Raw genomic sequence first — 20,317 nt, 5'->3', positions numbered from 1 at the left:
AGTCACCTCTATGGGTCTCTTCAAGCTCCGACATGCTGAGGGAAGCTGGCGGGTGGCACGGCCCAAAGAATCTTGAAACCGTTGAGTCAAAATATTTAGGATCCTGTTCCTACAACTCTGCAGCCAAAGAATCGTGTTAATGTTTTTCAAGTTACGTTTTGGCAAGACAGACATTGATATTCATTTGGAAGGCCAGCTGACTGAACAAGCTGTGAACAATCTTTTTCAGCCCCCATCTTCATAGGTCCGGAGTTTTCTTATAGATCGTCTGATGGTCTTGGTGAATTGTCTTCAGGTTCATTGGTGTCAGTTTGGCAATTTGCCCAATGTTAGACTCTATAAGCAGCTCATTATCTGCAAGGTGGGTGAATTCATCAAATATCTTTTCCATTCTAATGTCATGCCACTCAGTTATACATTGGAAAATAATAGCTTTTTAATAACAATACATTTATAATAGAATTTCTCAAGTGTTAGTACATTGTCTATCACTCTTTTTCTGTGCTGAAATATCAGTGTGGTGCATGGACTGTAGCACATTTTTCCTCTTTTACAAGCAAACAAACTAAGGTGACCAGAGCCCATTACAGTATAAATCACAAGAAGATTAAAGGAATCTAGAAAATACAACACTAGAAATTTGATCATACGGAAAAGGGACATTGAAGTAAAAAAAAAATATATGTACTTTTCTGTGCACACCTCATAGTTATTTTTCATTTATGTCAAAGATGGCTGCTGACAAAGAGTCCCTAAATGGACACTGAAGGAAAAAATAAAAACTAAACTTTGCCTTATGCACCAGATAGCATCTTCCACCAGATACCAGATGGTATCTCACACATGAGAGATACTATCTGGTACATAATACGTGGTGCGCACACAAAAGTATATTTTTTATTTTTCAACACAATGTCCCTTTAGAAACTAATCTGCCATTTACAGGAAGACTTAATATCAATAAGTCAGAACAAAATCCCAACTCATATTAACTTTAAAGCGTTTTAAAATATAAAATCAATTCTACAATGGGCTGAAAATCAATGTAAAGAGGATAAAGTAGGGGTGAAATTTGTGTCCTTACTGACACAAATTTAGAGCCTTTAAAATCATCTAAAACCCACAAATAAAACCAGAAATTGGTGTCTACTGACAACATCGTCTCAAAATGACCAAATTTTGTAATAATTGGAGACAGCTGGTACCCCAGATCATTTATTAGACCACAACCGAAATTCTTTTACACAAATATGATTATTGTTCTTGTGGGAACACTGTAGCCTGGCTACAGCCCACTCATTTCCATCCTAACAAGGCGAGGATTTTTCCAGACAAGCTCTCGACAACGACACATTTTTTTACCTGTGATACTTTGCAGCCCGCCGTTTTATAACCACCCCCTCAAAAAGACAGTCAAAGCAACAAATACATCATCATGAGTTGCCCTGTGGTGCTGGGTATTAATTATCCTGTGTTCTCCACTCATTTGCACATGTACTGTAAATGTCACCAGAGAGATAAATAGGGAGACAAAAACTGCAGCTTGCTGTCTGCGTGCAGCAGAATGTCAGAGGGAGCTCGCAACAGATGAGATATTGGTTTTGGCTTGTTGTGGATTATAGGTCAAAGGACATTTCCACAAGCAATAAAATTAGCATGCCGCCTCTGTTTATATCCTTACAAACAGCATGCCAGAACACATTTTCATGTTCGCCGTTTAGATTAATCTCTGGCAAGTTTCAGAGTAATAACGGGTACATCTGTTTACAACAAAAACGCTAATGTAATCGGAAGCAATACCATATAATTTTGTCCAAAGTCGTCTGCCAAGTCGGAAAACTACCAACTCTGATCTAAAAGCCATCTTTATATTTCATGTTTTTACTCAGAATGAACTCCTTCCAGCGACCTACTGTTCTGACATTACATTTTTGTAGATTTATGAGTGGATTGAAAAGCACTTTGGGGCAAAAAAGAAAAAAAAAAGATCGTCTCTCACGTTCTCTGTGTGGCCTTTGAGGTGCGAGGAATAAAGGGGGTATTTGTATTAATCGATCACACGCCAAGCATGGTTGAAGCCTGGCCCTAATGGTTGCTTGCTGTCATTTTGCAAGCAGCTTATAAAAAGGATTAGAGTGGCTCTGTGGAGTGGGAGTGCGTGAACAGCAAAGTTCTGTGGCCGGCAAGGAAAATAAATCAATTTATGCTTGATGGCGGTGCGGCTGGGGAACATAATGTCTAACGATGATGGAGTTTGGACACTTCATACTTGTCATTGTGAAATTGGACTGCCGTGCTGCTAATGATGGTAATGTATGTTGTGCCTCGCCTACTACAGTAATCCTTCACTCTGTCTCACTTAAATGCATCTCATTGTCTGGCATACTGCATTATGAATACCGGCAGGAGAAAAAAAGAAAAAGACAAGAATTTAATTTATATATTCATTCGTTTGAGCTCCGAGGTAATGAGAAAAACTGGATAACCATATAAATTCATTCTTTTTTTCTTTTTTTTTTGTTCACAGGCGATTGTAACTTTGAGAAGCCGCTGGCAGCGTGTGGATACAGCCAAGGCAGAGATGATGACCTTGACTGGGAGCAGGTCAATTCCAGGGAGAAGACTTCATCAGATCCATGGATGCCCTCAGGTAAGGCCGGTGATGCTGGGCACATGATGAAAAGAAATCATGCTGAGAATAAGTAACTCAAAAAGCTGCACATTTAACACAGTCTGCTTTATGTTTGATGCAGTTAGAAGCTGCTGTGGACAAAAAAAATTGGTTTTTGAGTTAGTGAAGAATCCCATTTTTGAACTCTGACTCATTCTTTTAACATGAACAAAGCCATTTTTTTATTTAAAAAAAGGAAACTCACTCATATATTCTTATTTAAATGTATTCAAGTTCAACTTAACTTCAACGCAGTTCAGTTAAGACAGTCTGGAAAGCGAACACACAAATTTCCTATGTCAATCTTTATATTTAAGAAGAAGAAAAAAACAATAAAAAGTAGTCAAAGTTTTCATTAGTTTTTGAGGAAGTAATTGATAATTTTACATGTTTTAAATGTTGGATGAAGCTTCATTGCAGATTTGACGTCAGTACAGAGATCAACTAGGAATAAGAGGAACGTTTTCCATTAAAAAAAGCAAAATATGGAGAACACAATCACGTAAAAGATCGAGTGTTAGTGATGGCGACTAAAATAAGGAATATTATGTAAAAATAAAAAAACATAGTACATGTCTTCAGGAGATATACTCCATGTACAACACTTAATCTCCCAAAGACACAACTAATTTGACAGCACATTTATGTGACAGATTCTCCCGTTTTATTACATTTATCATCCAATGGCTGCTTCAGTCTGCTGTTTTAGGTGTTCATACCAGACTTTCTCCTGATCGGCCCATGACTCTGACTATAATTAGAATATAGTGTGCAGCTACTTTCAATAGCTTTTAGTGTTGGAGACTAATGAATATTTATTACAGCTTTATTCAGATTTGCACGCAACACGGAGCCACTTCATCTTGCATAAAAAGACAATACTTCTAATTCACTTCCAACACTAGTCTAGTCTTTTTTTTTCTGTTTGTTTTCATTGTTGATGTATGTGCTGTTTCTAATACAGTGAATCATTGAGACAGTCATATTAACTAACAACAATTGATATCAAAGCCCTCAGATCCATTTTAATTGAAGACGTCTATCTGGCAGCCACGCGCTGATATTCATTAGAATGCCTTTCCCTGCTTTTTGTATCCGTCGCACGCGATTTGTCTCCTTAATGTTGCATTGATCGTTCTTCATTTGACTTGAAATGCAAAGATATCACCACCTCTGAACACTGCGCTCCCTCGGAATTAGACTAATGGAATGGCGTTTCTTCTTTTCGTGTTATAACAAAGGTAGCATTGCAAACTAATGGATATTGTTTTTCCTCTCCTATCTGACGCCTAATCTAACAAAGGCTGCATCCCAGATAGATTGCATTGGCCCCCCTGGTGACAAAGGGGGAATTAATTAGCAAGCCCTCACTAATTTTAAACAGCAGTGCCCAGACCTGTTTGTGCGTGCACATCAGGTTGATGCGTGTTAAACTGCCCCGGAGAAATTACTTTCCCCCGGTAGGGGAAGTGTCTTTCTTTTTCCATCGCAATTGATTAATGGCGGGACACATGGAAGCCAAGCAAAGGTGACTATGAAATCTGGGAAAGCCTCGACCTGCAAATTAACACTATGCATGCGGTCTAAATTGAACAGATCTAATTAAAATCCCATGTCTGGTTGGTTAAGAAGTGTCCCTGATTGTGCTTCCCAATTGGACCACACTTTAGACTGACACGTTTTCCACGTGTGCATCTTGAATTGTGTGTAATTAGCAGGTTGCAGCTCTTTCTCCATTTCAAAGTGTGAGCACTCAACCCGCTGTGTGAAACTGTAATCTCCCCTCTTTGACCAGACTGAAAGGGATGTGAAATGTAGTGTACTTGACAGGTAAAATTGTTTTACTGATGCTAGAGCAGGGGTTGATGGGTAAAAATGCATTTAGGTGAAAGCCACGCTGGTGGAAAAGCTATCTCACCTCTGATTGCCGCCTTACTCTCGACTCACACTTATGAATCTTCACAAAATGACCTTATCATACTCGCACAAAGAGATTGTTATCCTACCTGGTGTGGCAGGATGGAAATGGAATTGATGTGGCAATCCTCAGAACAAAGAACAGAAGACATTACTACCTCAAGTACCTTTAAAATTGGTCGTAGACGGTATCTGTCTAAATAGGGGTATTCTCAATGTCACTGCGAATGGGTGATTTAAGTGATGATTTAGGTCTTTCCTGTTCTGCTCTCCAAGCAAATAAAATCCTATAAGAGCTGTAATTCTCAGCTCTCTGGTTCCCTCCTCATTCTTGAATCACTGTGGACTTTGTTCAAATGTAGGGTTTGTTTTGTCGTTTCTACGTCTTTGTAAAAAAGTAGGTTGTATGTCTAAAGTCAGGAAGCAAAGTGTAGAATTTAAATTGATGTATCAAATTTTAACGCACTGAATGTGAGGAAATTAAGCCACTTTTGTCAAAAATCAAGTCCTGTTACTTCAACAGAATAGTTGCATCTGTTCTATTTTTTTCTTGTTTGGAGTAGCGCGTACGTATTCTGATGGAAAAGTCAAACTCGACTCCTTTCCAATCAGAAACAACAAAACTTCTTCCTCTTGACCCCATCAATCTTCCAATCAGGTTTTTGTGTTTGTTCTTCAATCTAGACTGAAGAAAACATTTTGGTTGTATTTCCTGTATTCTGTATACAGGAATACAGAATACCTGGTTTAAAACAATCTGTCGATTGTTTTAAACCATATTTAGTCCTCATTTCACGCAAAAGACATTTGCTACATACCAGAAATCTGTATACATTTCAGTGAATTCTGTTTGTAATGCCGTCAAAGGTGCCGATATGCAGATATTTGTTGCAAAATGTGGCTTTTTGTGGTCTGATCCACTATCTACAAAACTCTGAACTGGCCCAAATATCTCAAATTGTGTTTAAAAAAAATGAAAAAATAAACTCCAGAATGGAGCAAACAGCCTTCTGGTCACATGAGCAGGACACAAACAACGCCTGGAACTCCTGGTTGTTTATGACGATGCGCTCGCTGTCTAATTGCTACGTCTGGACGCAGGGTTGCCTTGTTTATCCCGCTACGCAGAGCTGATTGCATGCTTTGGCTCCTGTTTAGGACGGTTCAGCCCAGTTCTGAGGCTCCGCGCGTCTGCCTGGGCGCTCCCCAGAGTGTTGCTCTGTCAGGCCAACTGGTGAAACCCCCCAGCAAGACTGCCACTGTCTGTTCCGCCCTCAATGACTGCCAATAATCGCAAAGTTTCCGTCGGTGGAGACTGATCCAACTTTTTAAAAAATGTCATTGGGATTTTTTTTTTTTTTCGTATTTCCGTCTTTTTTTTTTTGTTTGTTTGTTTTTCTTCCTTCACAAGTTGTGCGTTGTGAGGTACACTAAGTAGTTTTCTGCAAAATGCTTTTGCTAAAGTTTTGCAGATGTGATGAGAAAATAATCATTTTTTTTCTAGAGAGAGCCACAGCTGGTGCAGAGGATGTTTCCTCTCTGATGTCAGCATGGTATGCTGCCAGCATAGGCTGCTGCTCCCTGCAACTCCCCTGAGACCCATTCTGGGGAATAATAGCAAGAGAAGGAGAAAGAAGGTCCTCTAACTGAGATTAATTAGTGTTTTTTGTATTCTGCAAGGCACAATAGCCGATGCGGTCCCAGCTAAATGACTTATTGTGTTATTCTTAATGTCTGCTATAAATATGTTGCCGGAGAGAAATTGAATGTTTTTGTCGCACAGTTTGTACGGGCTCTTTGTTTGGGTAGAGTGTCCTTGGTCGATAGTGACACCTTGACAATAATAAAGGATTGGCAGAATGAGGTTCTTCATTGGGTAACGGTGATCTTTTCAGTTTTTTTCTTAATTATACCCTCATGATATAAACACAGTTCACTCTTAAGCACAATACAGTGAAGACCACATTTTATTTTTACCCCTGGTAAAGTTACGCAGGAAGCACCAAAGTACCATACCCACACACTCAAAAATGTACAAATGTAATTTTTAATTTGATAAATTAATTAAATTGGGATGAAAATGTGAAAAATCACTTCTTTCATACTGTTGAATATGATGCTGGATGTGGGTGTGATTCTTTCAAAAGTCTTGCACTTACAGCATCACATACACTTTGGCATACAAGTAATTTTTAAATAAAAATTTAAATTGAAAAATTGTCATAAAGGACAATAGCAACACATTCAGCTAATGAGATGATACCATGCAAAATGATGAATCACCTGTCCAAGAGGAGGTGCTATTGTAGCAAGATTTTTTTGGAAAAATAGACACACCAGATTTATTGTTTTAGATCATTGAGGCTACAAAAATCACAACCTATAACTAGTTTAAGTTACCTGAAGTTTGACTATATTACTGTCTTCTTCTTTGATTAAGTCTGTTTATTCTAATGCCGAAAAAACATTGAAAACGCTCCCTTTCTAAAATACAAAAGCACATATTTTGTACTTTAAGAACTTAATTGAATAACCAAACATTTCACATTTAATCATTATTTGATCTTTTTGAACTAAAGATGATGAAATACAATCCTCTCAGTTCAGAAAAGTTTTCAGAAGGTGACTTAGCCAGTTGCTGTATTCTCAGAGCCTGAGAATGCAGAATTCAGCATCTTACCTGTGACTTTGTCAATGTTTATTTTTCATACCAAGCGCCCAAAGTGCAACAGGACCAGACCATCAATTTAAAATTAAACGAGGCTTGTTTATCAGCCAACAGGGCAAATTAAAAATGGCGTCCTTTCCTTTTTCAAAATAAGAGTCTCAAACACGGATACAATAAGGTGCGAAGCTAAAAGAACCCATTTTCATATAATACTGTAGTGCAGCATCTTCACCGGGGCCCCAGATGTCGGCAGATGGACTAAACCATGTGACGAATGCAGGTAGATGTTGGGTAATGGAAAAATACCTCATTGCTTTACCTGGGCTTCTAGTGCTGTGTATGGTGCTTAATGGGTTTTTCAAATGAACAACAAGAGGGTCAAACTATTAAAATATAAGAGGACACAATGTTGGACTGAAAGACAGCAGAAATTTAATCAGAATGTAAATCACGCCGGTTAAACATGGAGTGTTGTCACAATTTTATTTAAATAAATAAATAAATGAAACACACACGCTCACATTGTTTTTAGCCATTCCCGGCTACATGTGGGAATGACTCCTAGACTTGTGTGCACTGTTTTTAGGTTAAGGACAGAGCCCCATTAAATGATTAAGGGACACAACAGAACAGCAAATTATGAAATCTAATCAATTTGTGCAATCATTCCCGGTGAAAGAAAGACCGCCATTTCCTGCGCTCCGTGTTTGCGGGGTTAAAATGTGTCCTTTGGCCCGAGCAAACAGGTTACCCATTATGATAAACAGGATTAAGGTTGCACTTGCGCTTCTAGAATGGAGGACAAATTAGCATATTTTATCTTTTCTTTATCCTAAGTGTTCACGGTATGAACAATTGGGTGACTCACCTGAAGATTCAGTTCTTTTAATGACTTTGTACCACGTGAATGGGTTATTATCTGACCCATTTACTTCAGCAGCAGGCCAATAGAGCACACTGCATATTAAGATGACATATTAATCCATTTGGGATTGCAGGTGATTGGCATGCGACAACAAAGGATGCTGCCAGGGAACATAATAAGGGTTAGTTGTTCCACCTGACTAAAGTGACAGGGCTTAAACGTGTCCTGCATGATGGATGGTTCTGGGTGAAACTGTTTGACTCCGCGCTTAAAGAGAACCTGCCAGGCTCTTCGCACGGAGAGACCCAAACTTATCCGCTTTTATTTTTATCGGGGCCTTTTCATGTTGCAGAGGACACGGAGAATATTCCGGGGAAATTTGAGAGAAGGCCACGGCTGCTCGCATTAACAGCCTAACCCTCACAGCGAGAGCATTTTTGATTGGTGGCAGACAGTGAGAATGGCCCCCGTCTTCATTGACATTTCCAAAGCGGCAGCCGTGCTTTTCGGCAGCGGTGACCTCTGTGAATTTTATTAGCAAATGAGACCTGGAGGGTTTGGGTTTAAAGAGCGCCCCTTCATTCTGATTCCTCCCTCCCCCCCAACATAATGATTTTCACAGAGTTCAGGACCTGAATGGAGGAGAAATAATGAGCGCTAGTCATTATTGCAAATTATATCCTCGGCTCAGACCATCACTCAACTCATAATTAATCCAGATACCTTCAAACTGTAGACTTTGATGATTGGGATTAGACAGGAGGTTATTTGTGAGACCAGGACTATTTCAGGCTTCATTATCTGTCTTTTTAAACCAACTTTCTATCAAGGAAAAACACATAAAATCATTAATAAAGACTTTCTTGTGACATTCACATCTGCTGTTTGTAACAAGAAACTTCTTTGCATCCAATAAGGTTATTTATCTCAGAGGAAATCATTACAAATGCAGCTGTGGTTTTATCTTACGGTGTGCTAATCTCACACAAATTGCTAAAGTATTGAAACATACAGTTTTTAGATAGATGGTTAGATGAGTTGTCTGATTTTTTCATATCATAGATATAGTTTTTGGAGATAATACAGTTACAGGACAAATAAAGAAGTATACTTCTATTGTACATTATGAGTTTCTTGTGTCAGAAGAAAAAAAAATAAGCTGGTTTCTTTTTTATTTATGTATTTATTTCAGTAAAACAGATATCAAAGTTTAAAAGTAGGAATAAACAAGTGGCCAAAAAAGGCACAAAAAGCAAAACATACAAATAAAATGTTGTAACGCAACAAAATTCATTATGAATTAATACTGTAGTTTATTTTGACATTTTGTTTTTCTTTATATAGTTATTTATTTCTTCTAAGCCATCACATGCTTTCAGCTGCGGTTAAACATGCCTGCACCAGATAAAGCTTCATTTAAGATTTAAACTAGTCTGAAGAACTGTTACACATTAACCATTTATTAATATATTGTGATCCTAACATTGTGCTGTAGAATTACACAGTTTAAGTAATTTTTTTTTTTAAGACTCACCCATCCTCATCAGCTTATTTTCTCGCCAGCAGGAACTTTTCCTCCCATATGGACAGACACAAGCTGTGGCCAACTCATAGCTGCTCTGCCAGTTGAATAAGCCGTCAGGGCGCAGGATTAACCTGATGGAAGGCTTTCCTCAGAGTCCACATTCTGTCTCTACGGCTCACGATATCGTTAAACCACCGAGTCTGTTATTTTGGTTTCCCTGTCGCCCGGCAGAACCTGAACGTTTGGAAGTCTGAATGTTATTTTAGCAGACCTTGCTTGTTAGGTTACACTGCACATTCATTTTCCAAACTTGCATCCATGTTTTGAGCCTTTCAGATATTTATTTATTTATTTATTTAAGGTCGATGCTAATTAAAAAAAGAAAACTAACTCACTCGGAACTATTCATAAAGTTAGAGCTCCAAAAATGTTGCTACATTTCCATTTAGCATCTACATTTATTTCCTCTAATCGTAACATTTTCGCAGAATAAATGTTGGAGTGTAGTAGCTGTTCAACAATGATGTTTACTCTACTTTACTGTGGTCTTGTTAATAATGTCTGAAGTCACACGTTTCTATTTTAGCAGCGTGGCCTTCGCTTCCCAAAGAACAGCTACAGCGAATGCATGCAGCATCAGGAGTGGCGACGCTTCATCTTCCGCTCATTTATTTTTCACACCGGTTTCCATGCTCCCCACATTCAGCCATCATTGTAATGGAAGGTGAAGGTGGCCTACATTGGAATAATAATAAATCTGTTCCTCTGAATACCTTAGACAATAGCCGAGCCATGGCCTTTAAGGAACAGTGAAAACAGGCTCACAGTGTGCCGAGAGCTCTCTATTTTTAATTGGTCTCGAACTCCGTCATTGTTAAAGGCGGAAGAAGAGATAGAGTGGGATGGAGTGGGGGTGGGAGGGGAGAAAACAGCCCTGTGCATCACTAGCACATTAGCACTCCACTAACAGTGTCATTATAATTTGCTCTTAGTCTCACTGGTTAATTAGCTTGTCACGGTGCAGCAGGTCCTGCAGAGTATGTGGTCATTAGGCTTGGAGGGAACAGAAGCTGAATGACAATCTATGTAACTCTATGGTCTCCTTCAGCGGTGTTGCACAGTGGTAGAGGAAGTATGATACGGGACTTGACTGACGCTTGAAGTACTGTTTTCTTTTACTGACGACAAAAGAAAGATAATGGATAAATTTTCCCTTTTGTAGTTTAGTTTTACCTGAACAAATTCAGGGGTGTACAACCACACTATTACATTGACTGTGGCAAAGAAGATTTTTGGTATAATGTCTTACGTATGATTACAGATTGATGGATTATGCAATTATTAGCAATTATTAAATGAACATTGGCCACTTTCAAATTATAAATATTTTATCTACTGTTTTATTGCCAAGAGAAAACACACTGGTTGTTCCTACTCAACACCCTGGAGTAAGATGTCCTATAACTTGGGACACACACATTCTTGGTCTGCATTGTCCTAGTTCTCATTCAAGGGATACATCAACTCCGACAAGCCCACAATATCTGGGACACGTAGTAAATCTCATCCACTCCTGGTGACCCAGTCTTATTTTATAGTGTTTATGGACTGGATCTTATGGCATGTACTGGTGCAGCTTGGAGCTGACCATGCAGCAACTGGAATGAGAACCGGTTTCTTAAAGTTCTGCATCAGGTAAAGGTAGATTGTTCCTCTCAGCTTTGGGATTAGTCTCTGATTAAGGCAAACAGAGTTCAGTCGTCAGGTGTCTTGCTCAAGAGTGATGGTGGGATGCAGAGAGAGAGAGAGAGAGAGAGAGAGAGGGACCAAATGGGTCCTTGTCTGTCATAATGCAGATGGTCCTCTGATCTGTTGTGAACCAAAAGACAAACCTTTGGATTTACCAATTCTTTCACATTCCAACCCTCACCTATGGTCACGAGATATGGATTGCGACCCAAAGAACAAAATCCCAGTCACAGGTGGCTGAAATGAGTCGCCCCCTTCTGTAGGATGACTGGGCTCATGTTCAGAGATGGGATGAGATACGTCATCGTCTGCGAGGAGCTTGACGTAAAGCTCCACAGTAAAACGATTCCGTTAAGGTTATTTGGACGTCTGATCACGATGCCTTTGAGGTCCCTCCCTTTAAAAGTTTTTCCAAACATGTCCCATTAGAAAGAAACTTTAGGAAGGCCCAAAACACGTCGGAGAATCTGGATTTTCCATTTGGCCAAGGAATGCTGTGTAAGCCACCCGATCTATGGCAAGCAGAAGACAACGGATGAATGAATAGATTTCTAGACTATAGTGGGAAAAAATACAAATGTGGCTTAAGGTATCTGCAGTTTGCAATTTTACTTATAGAGAAACAGGACATATCTCCCAAACGTATGACTGTTGAATTACTTCTAAATAGCCTGTTTTAATCTTTGAGGAAAGCAGTGGAGCCATAATTTTTGTCTATGCAACATGAGCTGCAACTGAACAATTTATCAAGTGATTTCTAGTGCTGGTTTGCGTCATACCAGGGGTTGCTCATGCCTCAAAGGGAAAAACAAGAAGGATCTGGCTGCTTTTGCAGAAGACTGGATGTCAATGAAGACACATGGAGTCTTCGTAGAGCACTACCTGATTAAAGTTTAATCAAATGTGTTTCAGAGTTGACACGTTTGCTCCCTTTCTTCATGTTTTCTCTACAGCTTCATGCTTTCCTCAGAAATAATTAAGCTCAGCATATGAATGTGTAAAACTGAAATTAAATAATAGATTACAAACACTGTGGGAGAACAGTTGTCCATAGTAATTAATCATAACAAAGTGATCATACTGTGAAGAACTCTTTGCACAACATAGAGATACCGGAATCCTAAGTAGCTCATAAGACATAAAACTCTGTCTTGGTTAAATAACAATCCTGCACAAAGAGGTTATTTATTTTCAACTTCTTCTAATCTTAAAAGAGTTGTTTCTTTTTTCTTCTTCTTTTTTATCAGAGGTTACTCAGTGGCACAGTTGGTAGCACCGTTTGCTCTTTCAGCAATAAGATCCTGAATTTGAATCCCAGCCTGGGATCTTTCTGCATGGACTTTGTATCTTCTCCCTGTGCATGCGTGGGTTATTTCTGGGTGCACTTCTTCCTGCTGCAGTCCAAAAACATTACTGCTAGGTTAACTGGTATCTCTCAAGAGTGAGTGTGTTTCACTGTTGCCCTGGGACGGACTGGTGGTCCGTCCAGGATGTACCCAACTTTTTGTGCATTCACCTTTCTTGAACTATGTCTCGGAAATAGGAACCTAACATCATCCTAAATAAAAACGAAAAACTAGGAAAACATCTGTTTTTGTATAGTAACAAGAGAAGCTTTAGACGGATGAAGTTGCTACAGAGGCTACCCATATCAAACTCCGAAGTTCTTGAGCTTTGTCTTAATATGCCCGTCCATCACTGTCCAGTTTGGAGTAACCACAAAATTAGACATGTCAGACCACAACAGATCGCAAATAGAACAACAAGGGATCATATTCTTGTTCCATATCTTGTACGTATTAGGAAGTCACCAGGAAAAATTATTACTATACTCTCACACACTTAAGATTTCGTGCCTCCTTCTGGCAGACCCAACAGGGCAAAGAACTTCAGAACCACACATTAGCATCTTCTTCACTCATCCTATCACACCTTTTAAACACCTGACCTTCATTGAGCTTGTGGATCTCAAACATTCTCGCAATGAATTCTTTCTTTTATTTTACACATTTAAATAATGAAGCATCTTGGTGCCTTTCTACCAATAACTGCAATGATAGTTGAAACCAATATCATATTTATTCCATTGGAAGTCATTGTAAAGTTTCTTGAATTAAATTTTAATATGTTGATTTAATGTAAGAAACTTAAAGTCTAAGTTTATATGATTCAGCTACTAGATGTGAAGCACACATGGATCTGTTCATCTATCATCTATATCCACTTATCCTTCCAGGCTCTTTGGGGGTCTGGTGCTTATTTCCAGTAGTCGTTGGGCGAGAGACAACACAAAGAGGGCAACACAGAGAGACACCGGGCAAACAACACTCACCAACACTTCATGAGAGCTTAGAATAACCAGTTAACCTAACAGTCATGCTTTTAGGCTTTTGGAGAAAGCCAAATTACCTGGATAAGACCTACGGACAAAACGTTCAAGCTGCAGCCCGGTTTGATTCCTGGTTGCTGGCCAGGAATCAAACCAGCAACCTTTTTGCTGCAAGGCAACTGTTTAGCCCGTTTGCACACATCCTGTGCCAAATATCTGACATGTCAATGATCCATAAAATGGATGTTCTCATTACTGCCCTTCATAACATATCCGCGTCCCTCACCAATTACCCCAAAACCTTAAAGGATCATTTAAAATAACAACTGCCTCTACCTTCCAAACAAAGGCGATTAGGCTAACTGTGACATCCCAACCACTCCTCCTCTGATGCCTCTTCTCTCGTTTCATTGTGTAAACATGACAGAATCCCCCTACTCATTATCCGAAGCTGCAGACAGATGAAATTGGTGAGCGTTACAAGAGAAGCACAAGACAAGTGGGCAAGCTCGAGTCATTGATGGAACAAATAGGGTTCTGTGAGACGCTGCCTGGTTGACACGCTCAGGCGACCAAGCCTGCTGCTTAACTTGACGCTATTCACCCGTTTTAATACAGGAATCTCAGTGAAATGCCACATGTTTACTGTAACAAGAGAGATTTGGCTCTTCCTTGAATGCAGCAGCATAAGCTTCCTGTTTACAGGTTGTTTGTATTATCTCTCTTTGCCCTTCAGTTTGTAGCATTCTGCCAAAATGTATCTCAGCATCTAATGAGTCTCCTATGGCTGCGTTTCAAATACTGCTATGATTATTGCCATCTTAATATGAAGCCAAGCTAAATAAGATGATGACAAATAGAATGTGTTCTGCATCTCCTTGAAAGTTGGCCAATGTAATAATTCTCACTTGTGTTTTATTGGGGAGAGGGTAAAGAATTAGATTAACCTTTAATATTGGACCTAAGTGATAAAATCTAAATGGGGCTTTTCTTGGCAAATAGATTTTAGCTTATTGATTTTTCATCATTTCCCCTCTGCTCTGTCATTGAAGGAAAATGCACTTTTCAAAATCCACTATTTTCTGGGATTAGCCTCTTAGCTGTAGTGTATGTCTTTGTATTTTGATGAATGGTAATGACGATCAGCCGAGGTAATAGCATTTTCTCATCAAAGGTCACAAGCTGGATTTGTGAATGCCGAGGAAAGCTCCTCAAGCAGCCATTTGTTACTCTCAGCATTCTGTATGGGATTTTTTTCACCTTTTATTTGGTTAATTTCAGAGCTGCATTATGGTGAGAAAACACGTTTTCATAATATATCTTTGTTGAATATTGCAATAACCATCAGTTGCAACTAAGGGGCATTTATGTTTGTTTTTGCTGCTCTCCCCTTTCCGTTGTGTTTGGGCGAGTAGCTCTTTGTAATCATCTTTTACATGCCCAAATTTAAAAGCCATGAAGTAAATTTTAAAAACGCATGCACAAAAAAAAGTTTGGGCCCCCGGAATTCAGTTTTTGCCAAGGAGTGGTGGTGTTTTTTCTGGAAAGGCAATCTCCTGGACCACTGCACAATACAATGTTAAAGTAAAATTGACTGTTTCTATGGTGATTTATCCTATGAGGTGGAGGAAGAAGGCAATACAACTGTTCTCTGACTGCAGTAGCGTGAACTTAACAAACCGGCATCCTACGGAGGGATTTAAAAGCTCTACTATTATGGCCAACCTATTTTGTGTGTAATTCACCACAGTGAATTCTGACAGCATTTAGGGTAGACGACCTTTGCATTTCTCCCAGCAATGAGAACGGTCTTTAATTGAGAGATAGGCAGTGACTGTGTAAGTCTCACTTTTTTCCACATGATCAGTCTAACAATTTTGTTCACATGTAGCTTCTCTATAGAAGCAGTAGAAGTCCCATATACAGCTCTAGAAAAAATTAAGAGACCACTTAATATTATTAGTTTCTCTGATTTTACTTTATACAGGTACATGTCTGAGTAAAATGAACATTGTTCTTTTATTCTATGAACTACTGACAACATGTCTCCGAAATGCAAAGCAAAAGTTTAGTGGATAATGAGAAATGGTCAAAATAATGAAAAAGATGCAGTGCTTTCAGATCTCAAATATTGCAAAGGAAACAAGTTTGTATCCATGTAGAAACAGCAATAATAATGTTTTAACTCAGGAAGAGTTCAGAGATCAATATTTGATGGAAGAACCATGAGGTTTCCGATAGGCTTCATTGCAGTGGTTTTGTGATTTTCTTTTCCAGAGCTGTGGCTTATCTGAAGTCATTAAAATTCTTCACAATGTGGAACAAGACAGAATTATTATTTGAGAAGGTCTAAACAAATGCACAAAAGCCCATTCAAATGCTCTACCATTTGAATGGGCTCAGACAGAGAAAGAAAAGCAACGCTGGAGCTAATTACTGATAAAAGAAAGCAAATTACAGGTACTTACTAAGTAAAATACCAATCCAGGTGTTTCATAAACATCCGTCCATTATCTTTACACTCTTATCCTTCCAGGCAATGAGAACGGTCTTTAAGGCAATCTCCTGGATTGCCTTAAAGGCAATCCTTTAAAGGCAAAGGCAATCCTTAAAGGCAAAGGCAATCCAGGGATGTTGGGCAAGAGGCAGGGTAAACCCTGGACAGGTCGCCGGTCCATCACAGGGCAACACAGAGACAGACAGGACAAACAATCATGAGAATTTAGAGACATCAGTCAACCTGACAGTCATGTTTTTGTACTTTGGGAAGAAGCCAGAGTACCCTGAGAGAATCCATGCACGCACAGGGAGAACATGCAAACTCCATGCAGAAAGACCCGAGTCATGTTTCAAACCCAGGACCTTCTTGCTGCAGGGCAACAGTGCTACCATCTGCAGCCCGTTTTGTAAACATTGTATCATGAACCTTGTTTTTTGGTTTTATTTAGTGGGTGAGGAGAAATCCAACCTCCTTCTTTGTGTTTGCACCCACAGACCATGACCTTGCTTCCTGTGTAGATCTTAGTAGCAACAGTTCTCACTCCACCCTTTTTCAGTCGGAAAATGTGGCCTGGAGTGGAATCAACATCTTCCCATGAGAAAGATCCTTTTTGTTTAGAAAATAAAATCATTGTCAAGAGAGATTTCCAGATGGTGTGGTTTCAGGAGTAGGCCAAAAGGGGCAGCACGTATTCCAATTAGAAAGAGCTATTTTATTAAGAAAACAAACTCATAATAATTAAGAGAGATTTCCAGATGGTGTGGTCTTAGGAACTATGTAATGAACCCTTTATGGTATCACCTTACCGCTGAAAACCAGCAGAAAAGGCCAAATGTGATTTATTTCCTTTTGACACTTTTGAGATTGTAGGTTCTCCAACTTTAACATATTTATGGCCCGTTTCTTTCTGTTTTCACTTCAGCACCATGATCTTCCTATTGCTCTCCGTTAACAGAATAGTGTCTTGGTTGGTAAAACATATACTATGACAAAAACATCCAACTTACCAAATGTAACATTCTCAAGTTCAAATGCATTACCCTTCAAATATATCAACCTATCAAACATTTATTTTAAAGTGGTCCTTTGTAATTCTCAATGTGCAAATGCTGATCCAGGTTGACTGTTGTGTTTATGATTGCATTGAAAGTCTCTTTTATTTTAAATACACATGACTATTTTTTTTACCAGTTTACTGAAATCTGTTGAAACAAAATGAGCCAACATTCCTTTTTTTCTGCAACAGGGTCCACTTTTATGATGGTGAACACGTCAGGACGCTTCGCAGGACAGAAGGCATTGCTGCTGACACCCCAACTGAAGGAGAACGACACACACTGCGTTATTTTCCATTACTACATAGGAGGAAGAGACAACAGCCACCCAGGCCACCTAAATGTCTATATCAAAGAAAACAACAGTCCGATGGGGATGCCTGTTTGGAACGTGTCAGGACCAGCGTCTCGCTCCTGGGGGCAGGTGGAGCTGGCCATCAGCACCTACTGGCCCAACTTCTACCAGGTGGGCGCACATTAAGCTTTCTTTGGTATAACTGTTTGTGCCCCTCTGTTAATGACCAAAAAGAATCCACAAAAGTAATAAGGGTTAGGGTTAACCATTTTTCTAACCCTAATAAGAAAAATGACTGAAAATTGACTAATGGAAATCAGACGTTGCTTTTGAACTGTGGTTCAACAGAATCGATTTAAAAAGCAAAAACAACTGGAACAGGCCTGTAAGAAAATGATGGTACCTCGAGAAAAGATTGAAAGTATGTTTACTGTAGGAACATGTTAGCGTAATTAATTAGCATTACAGATGTCTTCAAGCTAGCTGAAACATGCCAGTTTCATTAATTTATTTTAAAAAAAATTATTCGGTTGACTCCTAATTCAAAAGCAACGTTTGATTGTCATGTTTAATTTGATGCAGTTTCAAGTTTTTTCAGCCACCATTGAGGGCTTTTCAGTCATTAACAGAGAGGCACCAACAATTATATTCACATGTGTAGCATCTCTATAGAAGCAGTAAAATCCTATATAGTTTATCTGAAGTCATTTAAAGCCTTTCACAATGTGGAACAAGACAGAATTATTATTTGAGAAGGTCTAAACAATTGCACAAAAGCCCATTCAAAGCACCTTGGGTTATTGATTTCTGCAGCTGCCTCTGTATCCATGGCAATCTGTTCTCTTTCCCTTCAATCCAAGTCAGTTCCCTTTTTTTTTTTTTCCAATTTTGAAAACTCATTTTCACTTACCAATGCACATGACTGCTGGCAGGGGCAAGGTGATTTCACACTTGCCTGGCTATTAGTCTTCGTCGGGCTTGTTCCACGAGTCCACCAAATGTTAATTGATGCAGAGAGACCCCTTAACCTCCCAAAGGGAGCAGGTCCTTCAGTGTATTATTTCATTAAGGCCTGGCAGGCCCTGGACCACATTGGAGGCGATGCGAGTCCTGCTGCCTGCTCATCATAGCCGCTCTGATAACTTAGTTAACAAGGGATACCGCTGAGATTCTCGCTGCTGGATGCAGTGTGGAAGGTTTAATAAGAGCCACACAGGCAAAATAAGAAAAAAAAAAGTGGTAGGTAGCAGCAGCAGTCAGTGCAAATTGCTAACAGGATGCTACCTTGTGTGTTAATATGTAAAGCCATTCTGGTCAGATATTGTCAGGCTGGCTCAAGACAAGTGATGTATACAAGCTTTGCTTGTCTTACATTCACATAGACATCAGTGGCTAAATATAAAGGGTGTTTATCCTTAAATTTCATCTGAACAAACACCTCTGATTAGCTTGACAAGTTTAGAGTAGAATATACTTTATTGATGGGTAACTTGCCTATTTGTTGGTGTTAAATATTAATAATACAAATAGAGATAAAGCTTATAAAATATATCAACTTTATCAACATGTTTCTTGGTTAAAACTGTCACCATATGGAGACAGATCTGTGGAAAGATGGAGCTCGTCCACCTCCTCCCAGTCGTCCTGCTGCCATCTGCAGAAATACACCGCTCCTGGTCAAAAACAACCAATCAGAGCCAGGGGGATGGTCTTTGTGCTGTCAGTCACCCTCGTGTAGGCGTTGCTAAATGTGCTAATGGAGTAGAAACCCAGCACAGGAAAGCTGTTTGTCTGCTGTCATCAGCTCCCTTGCTAACTAGCTTAAGCATTCATGGCAGGGATCTAGCTGTAGGGCAGCAGAGAGCAAGGGTGACGGTCATTACTGTGCTTCAAGATTACATGTAGTGTAAGTTTCCAGTGAAATTAAGCATTTGCTTGTAAGCTTAAAAGTTAATATTTGGTGTCAAATGACCACAGTTTCTTTTTCCACATATTTCTAGAAGACGTGGGATCGGTGAATAGTTTCTGCATGTTTCACTTGAGCTGCAGATCTTTGCTGCTCCTCTTTTCAGTGGAGCAGCAAAGATCTACTTTTTAGTGTAATGCTCTCCTGGCCCATCCTGCTGGTTTCAATAGAAGGTCATGTAGGTTCATAAGAACGCCTCACTATTCAGAATATGTTCTTTTTGAAAATCTATTGCTGTTTTAATCTTCTGTGGACCATTTTCCCCTGACCTTATTGGCGTATTTCTTGGTCTTCTCAATGCTGTTTGTTCAATAATGTTCTCTAACAAACCACTTCAAAGAACATTGAGATTAAATTGCTCACAGATGAACTCTGGTTCCTAACTAAGTGAAATTCTGAATGCAGTTGGTTGCACTGGATTTTATTTCAGGGCTATTAGAGGAAATGGATTTAATTAAAATGCATGTCATTCTTGACCGATTGGTATTTGTAAAAAATAAAATCTCAAGACCTTCTATCATCATCATTCCACTTCAGTTTCATCCTTGCCTATTACATGTATCAGTAATTACATTAAAGGATCGTAAGATGACATGTGAAAAGGGAGTGATTATTTTTTCAAGGCAGCATAAGAATGAACACATCCCAAAACAAATGGTCTACATACATTATACCCAACATACCAACTGTGCATTGCTGGGTATTGGAAACATTTACAGCCTCTGCAGCCTTTCAAACCTCAAGCCTAAAGGACCTGCTTTCATTTGTAATTGTTCC

General features: G+C 39.2%; 1 protein-coding gene across 1 annotated transcript in view; it reads left to right on the top strand.

Annotated features, from left to right (window-relative positions):
• The window catches only part of LOC103146336 (protein tyrosine phosphatase receptor type M), a 205,350-nt gene that overhangs the window by 47,132 nt on the left and 137,901 nt on the right, over positions 1-20,317 (top strand). Inside the window, exons 2-3 of the mRNA XM_016677466.1 lie at positions 2,528-2,650; positions 17,471-17,745. Coding sequence (XP_016532952.1) covers positions 2,528-2,650; positions 17,471-17,745 — 398 coding nt within the window. The remainder of the gene's footprint in view (positions 1-2,527; positions 2,651-17,470; positions 17,746-20,317) is intronic.

Source organism: Poecilia formosa, unplaced genomic scaffold, assembly GCF_000485575.1.
Source record: "Poecilia formosa unplaced genomic scaffold, Poecilia_formosa-5.1.2 Scaffold156, whole genome shotgun sequence".
In the NCBI taxonomy this organism is placed as follows: Eukaryota; Metazoa; Chordata; class Actinopteri; order Cyprinodontiformes; family Poeciliidae; genus Poecilia; species Poecilia formosa.
Note: the sequence above shows the minus strand (reverse complement) of the source record. Positions and strands in the feature narration are given on the sequence as shown.